The 18,117-nt window shown below is 36.0% G+C and overlaps 1 protein-coding gene across 19 annotated transcripts in view; it reads left to right on the forward strand.

The window, feature by feature from the left end:
• Positions 1–18,117, forward strand: part of KDM6A (lysine demethylase 6A) — a 207,805-nt gene that overhangs the window by 178,797 nt on the left and 10,891 nt on the right. For all 19 annotated transcript variants that reach the window (XM_074391948.1, XM_003939487.3, XM_074391947.1 and 16 more), the window contains 3 exons: positions 1,901–2,015; positions 5,653–5,840; positions 6,634–6,775. In XM_074391948.1, the coding sequence (XP_074248049.1) occupies positions 1,901–2,015; positions 5,653–5,840; positions 6,634–6,775 (445 nt within the window). The remainder of the gene's footprint in view (positions 1–1,900; positions 2,016–5,652; positions 5,841–6,633; positions 6,776–18,117) is intronic.

Raw genomic sequence — 18,117 nt, forward strand, 5'->3', positions numbered from 1 at the left:
TTGATCTCGTCTGTTGCAGAAGGTGATGGGGGTGTGGTGTTTTTGAATTATTTTTTAACCCCAGGAATAATAAAAAGTATATTTTATTTGTAACCTAATGCACATGTATGTGTACAGCAGTGGTTTCATTGAAGAATACGTTCTCCAATCTATTCCATTGTTTCATTTAAACAATAAATTGTAGATAGCAAATTTCTAAGTGGATCACAACTTACAGTTTTAAAGAAAAACTTCATGATGTGGAAACATTACTAGACTCATTCTAATATCTAGTCTAGATTTTGCCACTAATTAGGCTTCTCACTTTTGGCAAGTTACATTTCTTCTTTACGTCTTTTTCTTCATTTGTAAAATGAATTGCACTGTTTTTAGACTTAAATTTTCTATCCAGTACTAAAGTTCCATCTTCTTCGTGCTCCTTTTGCATTGACATGAAATTTCACAGGGTGATATTCAAAATATTTAACAATTGCTACAACCACAGCACTGATCAGTTAGAAGAGATACTATCGATAACCAGTTCAGCTGTATCAATGTACTGTGGGCTGCACCAGTCTCCCTCAGGTGCTTCTCTTTGCTACGTGATGCAGCCGTGGTTTGAAACCCAGACTGCTTCCTACTTTGTTCACATTCTTATTGCGTCGTGCTTAAGAATTATTTCAAAATAGAGCTATGCTTGCTTCTGGGTAATATGGATCAGTGGTTCCCATCCCATCTGCTCATTTGATTCTCCTGGTCCTTTTTTTCTTTTTTTGGAGTCGGGGTCTTGCTATATCACCCAGACTAGGGTGCAGTGATGTGATCATAGCTCACTGTAACCTTGTTTAACCCCTAGGCTCAAGCAATTCTCCTGCCTCCCAAGTAGCTAGGACTGCAAGTACATGCCACCATGCCTGCTTGTTTTGAGGTTCATGTAATGACTTCAAGTTACCCTTCCCTCTGCCTCCCAAAGTCCTGGGATTAAAGGCTTGAGCCACCACACCTGGTAGTTTTTTAAAAGTATATAATTACTCTCTAGGATTCAGATCCAGGCATGAGGGTGGGTTTCTAACAGAGGTCCCCAGAGGATTCTAATATACAGCCAGGATTAGAACTATTGCTTATAGTTGTTATCCTCAGACCATTGGAAGCCCAATTCTGTGATATTTTATCCATAGTCAGATAAAATGCAAAGAGTTCTGGAACAAATGATGGAAGAACTGTGTTCTGCTTTCTACTCTGTTATTGGACACTAATATAAATATTGAGCAAAAAACATTATTTTGAGTACCTCATTATGGGGTAAACACTTTGTTGCTGGAGATTAGTTCACAAGGAAAAAATGGTAATGATATCTGTAATAGCTAATATTTATTGCTTACTGTGTACAGACAGTCCCCAACTTGAAATGGTTCAGCTTACCATTTTTGGACTTTATGGTGGGTTTATCAGAGTATTAAATGCTTTTTCAACTTAGTCCCATCTGTAAGTCGAGGAGCATCTGTATTAGGCACTGTTATATGCATTCATTAGTTTATCGATCTTAAAAACAGCCCAACAATTTACAGAGATCGTTATTATCTGTTCTTACATATAGGGAAACTGAGACAGAATGGTTTACCAACTTGCCCAGGTTCATGACTAAGCCAAGGAGCATGGCTCCAGAGCCTAATCTTTTAACCATGATTTATACTGCCTGTCATAGAAGCTCTAAGTTAGGAGTTGACACAAAAATGCTACAGTAATGAAGAACTAAATACTACTAGAGTGTTCTCTGTTAAGCATTTGTAAGGTTTTGTTTCTCAAGACCCATTTTTCTATAGAATTGTAGTGTGGTGATTATTTTTTTTCTGTGTAAGTACCGTGTGCTAACCCATTGTGCCACTGGAGCTCCGATTTTTTTTTTCTTTTCACATTTCAGGTCATCAAGAAAATAACAACTTCTGTTCAGTTAATATAAATATTGGCCCAGGTGACTGTGAATGGTTTGTTGTTCCTGAAGGTTACTGGGGTGTTCTGAATGACTTCTGTGAAAAGTAGGTTTCCAAAGTAAATTTTCTTAAAACATATATTAGAAAGCAGTAATTGTAAAGGACAGCTTACCAAGCTGGATATCCTAATGGATAAATTGCCAGTATTCACTTACATTTGGCAAAGAATTCATTTTAAATGATTTGGTTCCAGATATATTTTGTGTTATTGGAAATACTTTAAGAAAGATGCCATGAAACCACTTCCTGCAATAGTAGTACCCATGAATTTAGAAGATAGAAAAGTTGAGTTATTTAATTTTTAAAATGATGCATACTTATTCATTTGAAATGTATATATTCCAAGAAGAATTTGTTTGAACTGACAATTTTTTCTTTGAAGAAATTTTTAAAAATGTATTATGTATTTTTTATTTTTTAATAAGAGATGGGGTTTCACCATGTTGCCCAGGCTGCTCTTGAACTCCTGAGCTCAGGCGATCCACCCACCTGGGCCTCTTGCAATGTTGGGATTACAGGCATGAGCCACCACGTCCAGCCTAGATTTTGTTTTCTCTAGTTGAAAGAACTTGGCTAGTTCCTTTCCTTAAGATCCCCAAAATAGCCTTTATTTATTTCTGTGTCTTGGGTTAAAGAGTACTTTGGAAATTTTTTTTAGTTGGTTTCAATTTGATCATTTGTCTAGATAGAACCTTATTATTTCTTCTTTTCTAAAAAGTACTTTATATAAGGACCTGATATTTTCATTTAGTAATAACATTAGAAAATTAGTATAGGATACAATTATATACACATTTGGTGTTATGCTCCCCATCCCAATTAGATAAAAGGGAAAAAGGAAACATTTACAAAACATTTCAATGTAATCTCATTTACATATGAGATTACATTGAAAACTAATTATACATATATTCCACATACTAACTTCTTTATTTAGTTACTTATTTATTTTTTTGAGATGGAATCTGCTCTGTTGCCCAGGCTGGAGTGCAGTTGGTGCAATATCGACTCACTGCAACCTCCGCCTCCCAGGTTCAAGCAATTCTCCTGACTCAGCCTCCTGAGTAGCTGGGGTTACAGGTGTCTGCGACTATGCCCTTCTAATTTTTGTATTTTTAGTAGAGATGGGGTTTCACCATGTTGGACAGGCTGGTCTGGAACTCCTAACCTCATGATCTGCCCACCTCAGCCTCCCAAAGTGCTAGGATTACAGGTGTGAGTCACCGTGCCCAGCCCCACACTAATTTCTCAGTTCTTACTTTGGTTTAAGAATCTTTGCTGTAAGTATTTGTATTTAAAGTAAGAAGTGCATCATAGTTGAAAAACCAAAAAAAAGGATATTAATTCATTGTTTCCTTATATGCGAACAAGAGATAATTACCTTATATTGTCTTCACTATTCATATATTGGTTTCTTTCACTGTAAGAAAGCCAAAGATAAGGAGTTTTAAAGTTTCTAATGTACTGATGAAATAACCTGATCTACTTTAATCTGTACTTTCTTTTATGTACCAGCAGTCTAGTAGCAGCAGTGAAAGAACATTGTCATATGGGAAATCTCCATTGTGCTATATAGAAAGATTTTTATTTCTTAAACTTTTGAGTTAATACTATGTTGTTGGAGCTATAGTATAGTGATCCTTGTTCATTGTTTCCGAGTAGGGATTGGCTATTTTTTAGGGTATAGTTTTCTTTCCTATCTAAATGGAGAGGTGTCTTAGGGGAAAAAACGGTAACTAGACTAGGCAGATGATGTCCAAAAAGCTTGAGCATGGGGATAATAAAAATATCAAGTTAGTAGGAAGGGTTAGGTAAATTTAATAACTCAGTTGTGAAAGTAGTACTTGCTTCTTCAGCATTTCACTTGTAATTTTGTTTCACATAAAGATTGTTGTTTTTAATAGTGACTATATACTGTCTCTAATTTTTTTTATGGCTTTAAATAATACCTGTCTTGAAATAACCATTCTTTTGAATATATGATTAAAACAATGCATGCTTTTTGGCAAGTTTGTTTTTTTTTTGTTTGTTTGTTTTTTGGGGGGGTTATTTGGGATTACTTGCTTTTGGATAAAAAGTTTTCTGTAATTTTGTGATGGCAATACAGGGATGAAATAAGGCTAGGATTTTTGTTTATAGCCATTTTTTGCTTTATAGGCAACTTTTTCTGGACTGTATATGCTTGGCCTTGTCACACACGATAAGCCAATCCTTATCTCTTTGCAGTTAGGCTACCATTTGCACTCTAGTCTAAACTTTAAAAGAGTAGCCTTGCATTTTTCAAGAGAAAGAAAGAGAGGCTAAGTTTCCTTCTAGATAGTTTGGCAATTTTTTTTTCCATAAAGGGCCAGATGATAAATATTTTTGGCTTTGCAGGTCACATGCTGTCTGTCACAACTGTGTCACTATAGCACAGACATAGTCAGAGATCGTACAACAAATGAATGGACATAGCTGTATTCTAATAAGTTTTGTTTACAGAAACACGAAGTGGGCTGAATTTGGCCCTTGGGCCATAGTTTGCCAACCCTTTATCTAGATAAAAAATAAAATTTAAACCAGTAAAAACAATTATAAAGTATACTTTATCATGCGCTGTAGCACAAGACAAATAAAATCGATATTATTTCTTAGATCTTAAAGAAAGGAACATTTTTACTCTCTAAGTTCTTCATTCCCCAAAATATGAAATTCGAAGTAGTTAATTCAATTTTATAAAGTTATTTTATGGGAAAAGTTTCTATGTAGTTTAAAAAGTACTTCATATCATGGTGGGGAATAAGAACCCAGATATTAAAAGCTTAATAATATCTATGGAATGTTTCCAAAGTATATTGATAGTAGTGGTCATGATTATTTGTGCATTTGCATGATTGTTTGTTTTTGATAAAGTTGTTTTCAACTGCATAGTTTTAATCAGGTAATCATCAAAACTGTATAGAGACTGACATTCTGTCTCCTTTTCCTCAGAAATTAAGGAAAGTTCCTGGTACTTGTATTGTCACAGTGTTCCTGTTTATTCACCTTCCGTTTACCTTTTAGGGATTTCTAGGTGCTCCAGGGAGAAGGCTTCAGTCAAAAATAGTCTTTATTAAAAGTTAATGTATGTGTTACTTGAAAGTAGCTTTGGATTTCATTTGGATCTTTGAAAAATCAATTTAAGATGGTAATACTGGGCCGGGCATGGTGTAATATCATGCCTGTAATATCAGCACTTTGGGAGGCCGAAGCAGGCGGAGCACCCGAGGTCAGTAGTTCGAGACCAGCCTGGCCAACATAGTGAAACCCCGTCTGTACTAAAGATACAAAATTAGCCAGGCATGGTGGCAGATGCCTGTAATCCCAGCTACTTGGGACGCTGAGATTACAGTGAGCCTGGATGGAGCCACTGCACTCCAGCCTGGATGACAGAGCAAGACTTTGTCTCAAAAAAAAAAAAAAACACACACACACACATTAATACTGATCCTTAGTCATTTAGTATTAGTACTCGACCATAATTGTGTACTGTTTACATACATACAGCAGATCTGTTTGCACGAGCAATTATGTTTCAATAAAGTGAACAAGTGTTTATTTAAAAAAAAAAATGTGATGTTTTTCTTCTGGTCTTACTAGGAGCTTCTTAATGTACTTGATCTATTTCCGTTATTTACTTTTTTTTTTTTTTTTTAAATTTCAGAAATAATTTGAATTTCCTAATGGGTTCTTGGTGGCCCAACCTTGAAGATCTTTATGAGGCAAACGTTCCAGTGTATAGGTTTATTCAGCGACCTGGAGATTTGGTCTGGATAAATGCAGGCACTGTTCATTGGGTTCAGGCTATTGGCTGGTGCAACAACATTGCTTGGAATGTTGGTCCACTTACAGGTATTATAAGGAATACGCTAAAAAAAAAAAAAGTTTATAAAGGATTATATCCAATAGGTCTGTTCTTTTTTTCTTGAAATATAACTCACCAAAAGTTATAAGAAGAATGTTTCCTTGCATAGAATTATAATTTGTAGTATAATAAATGTAATTCAAGTTAACAAATGGAAATCTAAGACCATAGATATTAGCAGATAACAAGTTTATGGCTTTATATACATGAAGGATATAATATATTTAGAGTGCTCGGTTTGTTTTATTTAAAAAAATCCTTATGTGAGAAAACAAAGTAGAAAAATTACTCTTTCACATTAAAAAAAAACCCTAGTATTTCATATGAATAGCTCTGTAATGTCAAAATCTGTTTGAATTATGCCTGCCTTCAGACAGTATTCACTTTAAGGTTAAGAATGTGGAGTTTAGAGCCAAAAAGACCTGGATTAGGACCAGGATCTGGCTCCTGTAACTTTGGGCAAGTGATTTAACCTCTCTGGTTCTTGATTTCTTCATCTGTATAATGCAAGTAGTGAAATTAATAAGGTGATGGTGAAGAGTAAATGAGATAACGGATAAAAATAAAAATAACACAATGCTTGGCACATAGGCATAGGAAGTGCTCTTTATATGATCGCTAATATTACTACTGTAATTATCATAAAGCATAAAAATTATTTTTATAGTGTTTGGAGGTTTTCAGAATTAGTGTTGAAGATATCACCTGAGCAGGTGATAATGGTTATCTTCATATCTTTTGGTACTTTGGGTTGCTTTATAACTGTTTTTTTTTTCCTAGCCTGCCAGTATAAATTGGCAGTGGAACGGTACGAATGGAACAAATTGCAAAGTGTGAAGTCAATAGTACCCATGGTTCATCTTTCCTGGAATATGGCACGAAATATCAAGGTCTCAGATCCAAAGCTTTTTGAAATGATTAAGTAAGTGTTTTCTAAAACTGCTGTAGTCCCTCTCTTTTTGGGGAGTGTTAACTATTAAAATTTTTTTCTCCCTTAGAATTATGTTGACATCAAAACACAGTAGTCCAGAAGTGTAGCAGAATGTAATAAGAGAATCCACATGTTAAAAATATTTTTTCCTTTCAAATAGCCCACTGTGGTACAGAAAGGAAAAAAAAGACGTGTGATTATAAATCAGTAGATTCACAAACCTGTGCTTCTTTCCCATTTCTCTCTGATATCCCAGGAGAACTTTAATTTTAATATTGAAAATCTGTCTTTAGTAACTTCAGGGGAAAATGGCATGATAGAATATTTGTTGTCACAGACAAATTAGCAGTTAATATTATAGGGATTTGACTAAAATGCTAATTTTTAAATTTTCAATTACATAATCTATGTTTTAAGTGTCTCTTTTCTGAGCTACTTTTAAACTTTAATGTAAGTTATATAAATTCTTATCTAGGGACCTAGTTTGAATACATATATACCAGTAAGCTTCTCGTTTGTTTTCAGAATTTCTTAGCCATTTTGTAAATCTATTTAGAGGTACTGTTTTCAAAGAATGCTATATATCAGTGTTTCCCTAAACTGTGTTTTCCACTACTAACTCTGTCCCCAAAAGATGGGGAATTCTGGCTAAGGGAATATGGGAAATGATAGATTGAAGTTCAGCAAGTCAACAAGTTCTTTATTTAAAAATTTTTTTAATTTATTTTTTGTAAAGTATTTTAGATACTGTATGTGTTAATGTAATTTGTGAATGAGGGAGAAGAGTTACAGGGTACAGTATTTCCCAAGCTTATTTGACCAATATCTTTTGAAGAATTAGTTTTCCCAAAAGCTCATTTTGGAGTACACTGCTTTATATTCATTGATAAAAAATAAATTTGTCTTAGTCTTTGTTAACATAGTGTTTACATAAAGTATTTCTCCTGGAGATAGATTAATTTGGTCAGCATGTGTTGTTTTCAAAATATTATCTTTTGAAAGTAATCCTGGCTTGTTAAAATGATTTCAAATCTGGATCCAAATTTTTATTTAAACAAAAATTGTGTGGCCAATGTAACATGCCTTTGAATTATTTTATAGCACAGCCTTTTCTCAATTGCATCGTTTTATCTAGTCATGGGTAGAAGGATAGGGGAGACAAAAAGGACCAATACCAAATCATAGCAAGTAATGTACAAATTCTTTACAGCATTGGATCTTAGGGACCATATTCTCCATAAATATAATTTATAGTGGGGTGGGGAATTGTCTCTCCATTTATCCTATTATACTTCAGAATGATACTTTACCCTGAATCTCAAGTTCAGTGGGGTTTTTTTGTTTTTTTTGTGTGTTTTTTTGAGACAGAAATGACCTAAAGTTACTGAAGGTGTTTAGTAGGTCGGAGGTAGTCATAAACTAGATGCTAAGTCATTAGATCACTTAAAGGTAGTTCAGTATAGAAGCCATTCATGTAATAGCTATATAGACTGAAAGTAACTCATTACATTTTGCGTAGATTAGGATTTTATAATTAGAAAGGATTTTAAGGTCACGTAATCAGCTCCTGCTTGATACAGTAATCGCATCTATATTCATAATTTGTGGTCATTCAGTAAATTCTTAAATATTATTTTCATCTCACTGTAATTCTTGAAAGTTATTTACAAAGTGGCCTGAAGTCTACCTGTCATTTGGTCCCAGTTTCATAAATATATTTAGGATTTATGTAGAATAAATCCCATTCAACAAATGTTTGAAGACTAACTCCATACCAGAGACTATTCTAGGCACTGATGATAGACATACTTGCATTTAAGATGAATATCTGTCCTCTGGAGTCTTAAATTCTAGTAGAACAAGAAAAAACAGTATAATTATTTTATATGAATAATTTATTTATATGAATAAGATAAAATACAATAATATTTGGGAAGAAGAAAGGTCAGAGTGCTACTTTTGCTTAACTGGTCTGAGAGAGTGAGTTTTCTGCTTAGCCCTGAATAATGAGATGAAATCAACTACACGAAGATCTATGGGTAGAACTTTTCATATATAGAGAACAGGTGAAGGCTAAATTGAGAATAACTTTGGCATGTTTATGGATCAAAAAGACCAGGGTGACTATAGCTGAATGAGAGAAAGGAAGTGTGCTGGTGATAAACTTAATGAAGCAAGCAGGAAACAAGATTGTACATGGACTTTCTGGACACGGTAAGAAGTTTATTAATTCTAGGTGTTACAGCTTGCCATAGAGGATTTTAAGCAGGAAAGGAATAGGTTTTACTTTAAATTTAGAAAATGGATTTAGTGGCTGGGCACAGTGACTCACACCTATAATCCTAGCACTTTGGGAGGCTGAAGCAAGCGGATTGCTTGAGGTCAGGAGTTTAAGACCACTGTGGCCAACATGGTGAAACCCCAATTCTACTAAAATACAATTAGCAGGGCATGGTGGCGGGCACCTGTAATCCCAGCTACTCAGGAGGCTGAGGCAGGAGAATGGCTTGAACCTGGGCAGGTGAAGAATGCAGTGAGCCAACATCGTGCCACTTTATTCCAGCTAGGGTGAAAGAGCGAGACTCTGTCTCAATAAAAGAAAATTGATATAGTTGCTTTGTCTAGAATGAGTTCAAGGCGGTAAGCTTAGAAGTAGGGAGGACAAATTAGGAGGCAATTGTAACAGTAGAGACCAACCACCTGGACAGAGAACCTCTGTGAAAATAGGGGGTCAAACTAGGGACTCTTCTGGAGCTAAAGCTCTTAGGAATTGCTCATAGATTAAGTGGTTAGGTGAGAAGGAAAAAGGAACAAGAAAAAATTATCATAGCCTTTTCTTCTTGATACCTGATTGTCATTAATTTAAACATTAATCACCTCTATCATCTTTTCCATTCTCTACCCCACCCTCATTATTCTTGTTATCCTTGGAGACTCCTTCCAGTTTATTACTGTTCCTGTCAATATTTGAAATGTTAGGCATTGACATTTTTGTTGTTATAAAGTTGTCCTGTGTTGAGATTAGACACACAAAATTTGGGTGTTTTTCCACTTATAATTTATAGTGATACTGTTGTTTCTTATACATTCCCTTTTTTTTTTAAACCTAGATGCACTTACATTCTTATCTATACTCCATTTTACCATATACTACAAAAGTCTGATCATTTAAATCTTGATTGTATTTCTCATGATATTAACAATTTTCCTCCCAGCTTGAGTACCTGTTGACACACCAATTGACACACCATTTGAAAGTGTTAACCACAAGTCTAGACCCCTAGGCCTTGCTTTATAAGTCTCCCTTTTTGAAATACTGTCATTCAGCCATTGCTAAAAATGTCCTTTTCAGCAGCCAGCATCGCTCCCTTTTTTGATTTAATGAGTCTTTGCTTATTGCATACAAGGCTCTAGGCTAGGCCCTGAGTGTTTATAAATACATGGTATAGGTCCTTTCTTCAAGTGACAGTGCATATAAATAAATAGATTGAAAGAAATTCAGTGATAGAGCCACTGGATGTTTCTAGCCCAAGGAGTCAGAGTTTTTTTTAAAAAGCTGTGCATTCTGGGGAAGAATGTATTTTGTGTGACGGATGAAAATGAGGAGGCAGGGAGAAGAGAAAGGAGTAACACTTAAGTCAGCTTAAAACCAAACTCTTGCACCAGAAAGATGCCCCAGCTCATCCATAAAATAGCATACATACCATGTCTCCGTAAGTCCAACACAGTTACGTTTTCGTCCAGTGAAGGAGTAAATCCCTTTTCTTCACTTGAGCACCAGGCAAAATAGTTGGCTTATGTAGAAAGGCCAAGTTGTATGAATAACTCCAGTCTTCAACCACTAAAGTCATACTCAACATCATAATTCTCAGAGAGTCAGAGGAACTCTGTAGAGGAATAGCAAATGTATACTCCAAATCATGTTCTCTGCCTCCTGCTGTCATTCTCTCCCCTATACCTCCCTTCTTTGCCCTCCCTCCTGATTACCTTCCCTGCTGTGCATTTGTATGAGTTTAAATGTATTTACAATACAACTGCTATATGTATATTGACAAAAATTGGTGATATAATGATTTGGCTTGAGCACAATGTGTGATGAGTAGTTGAATAAGGTGTAGTTGTAAAAGTTGAAGCAGATTATGCTTTTTATACCAAACTTAAGACTTCTGTCGGTGAGCTCTTGGTGGGTTTTTAGCTAATACGATCTAATTTAGGTTTCATAAAGGTGTTTTTAGCTATTAAATAGAGCAAACTTTTGGTAAGAGGAAGGAGTGAATCAAAGATTCTTTGACTTTTAAGTCTATATATGTAGATGGTTTAGTAATAATACTAATTAATAAATTGGGCTTAGTACTTAGCCAAGCACCAAGCAAAGGGCTTCCCAGACTGTATCTCACTTACTCCTCACAGCATCCCAAAGTCATTCAGTTGACTAGAGGTAGAGCCAGATTTTAAACCCACATCTGTCTGTGAAAGTGCTTGAGTGAGTCTATGGCACATGACTTCATTTGGGGGCAAGTTGGGGGAGTCAGTAAGAGTTGGATAGAGCTATTTAGAAGAAGCTGACTAGGGAGTCTTCTACCTAGGAGTGTGTGACTGCCTTCAGAGGGAAGGGGAAAGAAAGAGTTGGGGATAGCACTTGGGAGAGGGGATGGATATGTCTATTTAAGAAAAATAGGTGAACTAGATAACAGGAGAGCGTGGAGAACGTATTGTTACAGAAATAGAGAAGGAGGTCTTTTTCTACAAGTACAGTTTGCTGTATAATTGTTACATCCAAATCATTGCTCTAATTTTCAAATCTAGTTCCTGCCAAAAAATGAAGTGGTGTTGGTTTTTTTCTGGCTTGTGAGCTGTGCCCATTCTTAATAAGTGGTTCTCTCTTGCCATTCCTTCCCTCTGTTTTGAGTTACTTTCTTCATCTCCTGTTCACTCTGCCACCCACAGCAGTTTGGCTTTCTACCTTCAATAAGCCCAGCACTTCTCTTATTAAGGTCACCAGTGACCAACTGTTGTACATCTGCAAAGGCACTAATGTACACTTCAAAAATCTGCCTTTTTTTTTTTTTTTTTTTTTTTTTGCATTTTAGGTTTTGGGGTACATGTGATGAACATGCAAGATTGTTGCATAGGTACACACATGGCAGTTTGGTTTGTTGCCTTCCTTCCCCTCACCTGTATCTGTCATTTCTCCCCATGCTATCTCTTCCCACCTCCCCACCCCCCCATCCCTCCCCCATTTCTCCCCAACGGACCCCAGTGTGTAGTGCTCCCCTCCCTGTGTCCATGTGTTCTCATTGTTCAACACCCGCCTATGAGTGAGAACATGCGGTGTTCAAAATCTGCCTTTTTAAGCCTAGCATGTGAATGCCTCAACTCTGATTCCCACTTGCCTTGTCAGCCATTTCTCCCACTGCTGCCTTTAAGTGTGTGTTTTAATTTTTTTCTATTTATTAATATTTTTACCACTCTATTTACTATTTTAAACCATCTTTAATATGAACTGCAACTTTTATATCTCCCCCTTTTTCTCCTTCGAATCATCTTTTAATAAAGCATTAATTCTGTATATGTTGAGCATGTAAATTATAGGCTATTTTAAAATAAAAAATACAGCTAAATGTAAGAAATGAAATGGAAAAGATATACAAACATAGTCTTCTTCCTTAACTCTCTCCCTGAATTGTTGTTTTTAGTCCTTAAATACTGTGGATCTACAGTGTGTGATTTTTAGGCTTTCATAGTTAAGTGGTAAGCTCGCTCAACCAAAAAGAATGTAAGCAAAATTTACCTTGTGCTTTCTCATCCACTTGCTCCCTCAGCTCTACCCAGTTCTTTTTATTCAGTAAATGTTTGTTGTGTGCTGCATTGATACCCCAGGTTTGTGCTAGGTGAAATGGATTTGATCACTTCTCTGACTGCTCAAAGTGAATTGAGAAACCATCTAACCATTAAAACGTGATCTTTAATGATAGAGATATTGGTAAGAAACCATGGTGGGGCAGCATAGAGGAAGGCACTTCTGAAAGAGTGGAAGGTTCAGTAAAGGCTTCACCAGAAGTACTACAGCTTCGCAGTCTCTTATTGTAAACCCTTTAGGCCAAATGTGTTTTAGAACTAAGAATTTTTAGATGTAGCAAAACCACCATGAAATACCATCTCACACCAGTCAAGAATGACTATTAAAAAGTAAAAAAAAAAAAAATAAAATAACAGGTACTGGCAAGGATGTGGAGAAAAAGGAAAACTTACACATTGTTGGTGAGATTGTAAATTAGTGGAACCATTGTGGAAAGCAGTGTAGCGATTCCTCCAAGAGCCAAAAGCAGGACTACCATTCAACTTAGCAATCCTATTACTGAGTATATCCCCAAAGGAATGTAAGTCATTCTGTCATAAAGACACATGAATACATGTATTAATTGCAGCACAATTCACAATAGCAAAGACATGGAATCAACCTGAATGCCCATCAATGGTAGACTGCATAAAGAAAATGTGGCCCATGTACACCGTGGATTACTATGCAGCCATAAAATAGGAACGAGATCATCTCCTTTGCAGAAAACATGGGTGGAGTTGGAGGCCATATCCTCAGCAAATGGATGCAGAAACACAAAACCAAGTGCCGTATGTTCTCACTTATAAGTGGGAGCTAATTTATGAGACCACATAGGCGCATAGAGGGGGAACAACAGACACTGGGACCTATTGGAGTGTGGAGGGTGGGAAAGGAGAGAGAACCAGGAAAAGTAACTAATGGATACTAGGCTTAATACCTGGGTGACAGACTAATCTGTACAACAAACCCCCATGACACAAGTTTACCTACAACAAACCTGCACATGTATCCCTGAACTTAAAAGTTAAAAAAAAATTTTAAAGATAATGTTTTTTAGATTTAGAAAGGTAATTGAGTATATTTATAATGTATTTTGCCTTCCCAGCAGGATCTGTTGCAGCATCCTGGGATCAAACACATTAATATTTCAGCACTAAAACATATAGTCACTCTAATGAGCTAAGTGAATATTATAAGTAGTCCCAGGTCAAATTTCAACACCACGTGAGTTTATGCAAGATTTATGAAAAATTTGTGGGATTATAATAAGGGATTATGAATCTGTATTTGCACTGGGTTATTTAATAATGGAAAATGGTGTTTCCTTCTGTTGTCACCTTCGGATTTCTCATTATCATTTTGAGAATGAACTGCCTGTACTTCTTTAAGCAAGTCAACATCACTTGCTTTTTCTCTGCACTTTCAAGTTCAAATCTGGTCTTTAAGGACCCTGTGATTCCACAGAGTTCTATTTATCTGAGTAAGTTATTTAGTAAATCTCTCCAAATTTCTACAATCTAGCCATTTTGCTAAAATACATTAATCATTTTCTACTTCACATTCTTCCAAATATCTCATGTGTTGGCATAAGTCAAAAGAATATATATTCTCTTGATTACTTCTTTCATTTGATAATGCAGTGAACCTGACTTAAAAGTTCACAACCTAACTCCTTAGAAAAATTTAAGTGGAAGCTTAGTGCATAACTTCTCTTTTGACGTCATTTAACTGTTTAAATGAAATAACTTTTCTCTACAAATGAACTTAATTTCTCCTTTAGGCCAAACTTTTAAGTGTCTTTCCCTGTTTTATGTCATACTTGTGTATTCATATTAGCTGAAGATAGATTTAAACTTTTGTTGCTAAAAATTTCAGGTAGACTTCACATTGGCAATGGCTACCAATGAGAAAGCTTTAATGTTATTTAATATTTTAAATAATGGTCAAATTTTTGCATGTTGGATCACTTGGCAGCAAGATGAAACATTAAATGGAAGGCAGAAAACTTAAAGGCATAAATCAGAAGATAATTGCTCCAGTTCAGACAAAAGGAAAGACAAATATTAGAGGGTAAAATAGACTACACTTGGTGATTGCTTGGTGGTGAAGTTGAGGGAGAAGTCTGTATTGCTGGACTTCGGCAGGGGCCAGACAGTGGAACATTTGTGCTTGGTCATGAAATTGGAGGTGAAGAAATGAGTTGCGTGTAGAAAATGATGGTTACCAACTTGGCTAGCTTTAGACATGCAGAACTTGAATTCCTCCTACAAGATTTAAGTTGAAATTTCTGTTAAATAGCAGCTAGATGGATGTATGGTTCTCTTGTTTAGAAAAGGAGTCTGAGATAATACATTCATAGCCCTTAGCTGGCGGATAAGCAATCACTGCTAAGGTATTAGCTATTGAGTTTTCCTAACCGTTAGCTATTTTTAAAGTAGAGCAGTGCCCACACAAAGAAATGAATAAAGGAAAACTTTTAAGATCAAGGGTACTGACCTCCTTTAATTCATTGAACTATGACAGTTTTTCTATGTTAATATATCTATTCTCCTTTAAAAAATATAAAATTTACGCCGGGCACGGTGGCTCACGCCTGTAATCCTGGCACTTTGGGAGGCCAAGGCGGGTGGATCACGAGGTCAAGAGATCGAGACCATCCTGGTCAACATGGTGAAACCCCGTCTCTACTAAAAATACAAAAAATTAGCTGGGCATGGTGGCGCCTGCCTGTAATCCCAGCTACTCAGGAGCCTGAGGCAGGAGAATTGCCTGAACCCAGGAGGCGGAGGTTGCGGTGAGCCGAGATCGCGCCATTGCACTCCAGCCTGGGTAACAAGAGCGAAACTCCGTCTCAAAAAAAATAAAATAAAATTTACATATATAACACATTGCTGCAGTCCTCCCCAACTTGTTTATACTTTTTCCTCCAACTTTTACTTTGAAAGAATAGTACAGTAAATACCTGTGTAAACTCATCTGGATTCATCAGTTAAGTTTTTGCCACATTTATTTAGCAGTCTCCGTATATGCTCACATGCTTGCATGCACTTTTTCATGTAAGCTATATGAAAAAGTAATTTGCACACATCGTGACGTATCACTTCAAATACTTCATCCTGCATCTTAAGAAACGGTTGTTCTCCTACGTACCTGTAATACAACTTACCGTATCTAGGAAATAGGAAATTCCATAGTATCCTTTAATACACAGTACACATTTAGATTTTCCCAACTATCCAAAAATGTTCTGTCTTTTTTTTTAGCTCTTGCCTCTGCTCACTCTGCCACCCTTATCCATATTGAATCAAGGTTCACATTTAATTGAATATGTAGTCATTGTGTCTTCTTTCTTTTAAACTTATCAAAGTCTTTTTTAATGACATTTTCTTTTTGAAGACAGCAAACCTTTCTGTTGTGCAAGAGTTCTACATTCTGGATTTGTTTTCTCGTAATTTTATTTGGGGTAAATTTTTGACAAGAACTACTAATGATGCTTACTTTTGTTAAACTCCTGCCTCACACCAGTATAAACTGTGTCAGAGATATTTTCATTAGTGGGTCCTGAGTAAGTTAAGTTTTAATAAAAAGGCAATTTTAAAACCTAAAATTAGGGGTGAGGAGATTATTATTAGTTTTTAATCTATGTATGTCATAGTATATGTTTTTTATCTTGTAGTTTTAATTTTACAACTGGTAGATTGATTTAAACGAAACCCTCTGCAAATTCATGATTCCCATTTTAAGATATTTCTGATACAGTACTTTGGCCTGTATTTTGTTTTCTCTTTGTACAATCCTAAGACTCTTTGCTTCATTTTCATAGGACTCATACATTCCTTGTTTCACCACTGAAGTATTTGTTTTTAGCAGGACCCTTGAAAGGAATCAAGTGTTAGTGCAGGAGATGAGCTCTGCAAACCGTTGGTACTGATGAGATTTTCCTGTAGACAACAGGCTATTAGAATAAATAGACTTATAGGGGCAGTTGATACAGCCGATCCCAACAAATGTGCTACAAACTGTTACAGTCATGTTAGACTGTTGTCAAATTAATGCAATGGTAGTATGTTTTCAATACATTGGAAACTTTGGTTTCTTCACCAGCAAGTTTGTGAGTTCCGCTTAAATCATCACAATAAGTAGTTTAGTAAATCTTAAAATACATCAAAAGCAGAATGCCAAGGAGTGCATTTTCCTCTGAAAAGTTTAATATTAGGAAGTCTTAGATTTAGGAGGAGCATGTTAAATAGTATACTGAGGAGTAGAAAGTTAATTTTCAAATGGATACACATTCATTTGTCTTAATCCCCTGTAATCTGCCAGACAATAACACATTCTGAAAATACTAATAACATATAAGCCAATGGATGAAAATAAATTCTTAAATTTCAACAGTGCCAAGCCCATTAAAAACCACTCCTCACAAACTTAATTTCTTGTCACATTTTTTTGTCATTCTTTTGACCACTTGTAAAAGCACTGTTACTATATTTTTTCTTTCTTTCTTTCTTTTTTTTTTCTTTGAGACAGATTCTCACTCTGTTGCCTGGCTGGAGAGCAGTGACACCGGCTCACTGCAACCTCTGTCTCCTAAATTCAAGCCTTTCTCCCGCCTCAGCCTCCCGTATAACTGGCACTACAGGCGCATGCCACCACACCCAGCTAAGTTTTGTATTTTTAGTAGAGATGAGGTTTTACCATGTTGGCCAGGATGGTCTTTCTCTCTTGACCTCATGATCTGCCTGCCTTGGCCTCCCAAAGTATTGTGATTATGGGTGTGAGCCACCTCGCCTGACCACCATTTTTTGTTTTGTTTTGTTTTGTTTTAAATAAAAAAAATAGAGACAGGGTCTCCCTATGTTGCCCAGGCTGGTCTCAACTCCTGGGCTCAAGGGATCCTCCTGCCTTGGCCTCCCAAAGTGCTAGAATTATAAGCATGAGCCACCATGCCTGGCCAGTATTTCAGTTTTTAAATGTGCCATCTTATATGCACAATATTAATGTTATATGTGTGTTCTCTGCCTTCTGTATATATGTGATCACTGTGTGTTCATTATTTGCCCATCCTTTTTTATTTTTCTTCGAATCTACACTATTTAATATCCCAGGAAAATATCACAGGAAGGGCAGCACTGTGTAGTTTTCTGGAATCCAATCTGCCTTCATATCTTAGCTTCTTCATTTACTGACTGGGGCACTGTGGACAAATTACTAAACCTATTCGTCTTTACTTCCTCTTTGAAAAATGGAAATAATACTCTCTTTCTAATAGAACTTTTATGACTATCATGTGAGTCTTAGCATAGGCTAAGCATTCAGTAAATGGTAGTTGTAATTATTATTTTCGTTTATAGAAACCCCAATTACCTTCTATTTTTTTTAGTAAAGTTAATATTCTTGGACCTAGTGTAGTGGTTCTAAAATGTGGACAGTTTTTCCTCCCCCTGCTTTCCTTTCCCAGGGGACATAAGGCAATATCATGACTTGGGTG

This window comes from Saimiri boliviensis, chromosome X, assembly GCF_048565385.1.
Source record: "Saimiri boliviensis isolate mSaiBol1 chromosome X, mSaiBol1.pri, whole genome shotgun sequence".
Taxonomy (NCBI): domain Eukaryota; kingdom Metazoa; phylum Chordata; class Mammalia; order Primates; family Cebidae; genus Saimiri; species Saimiri boliviensis.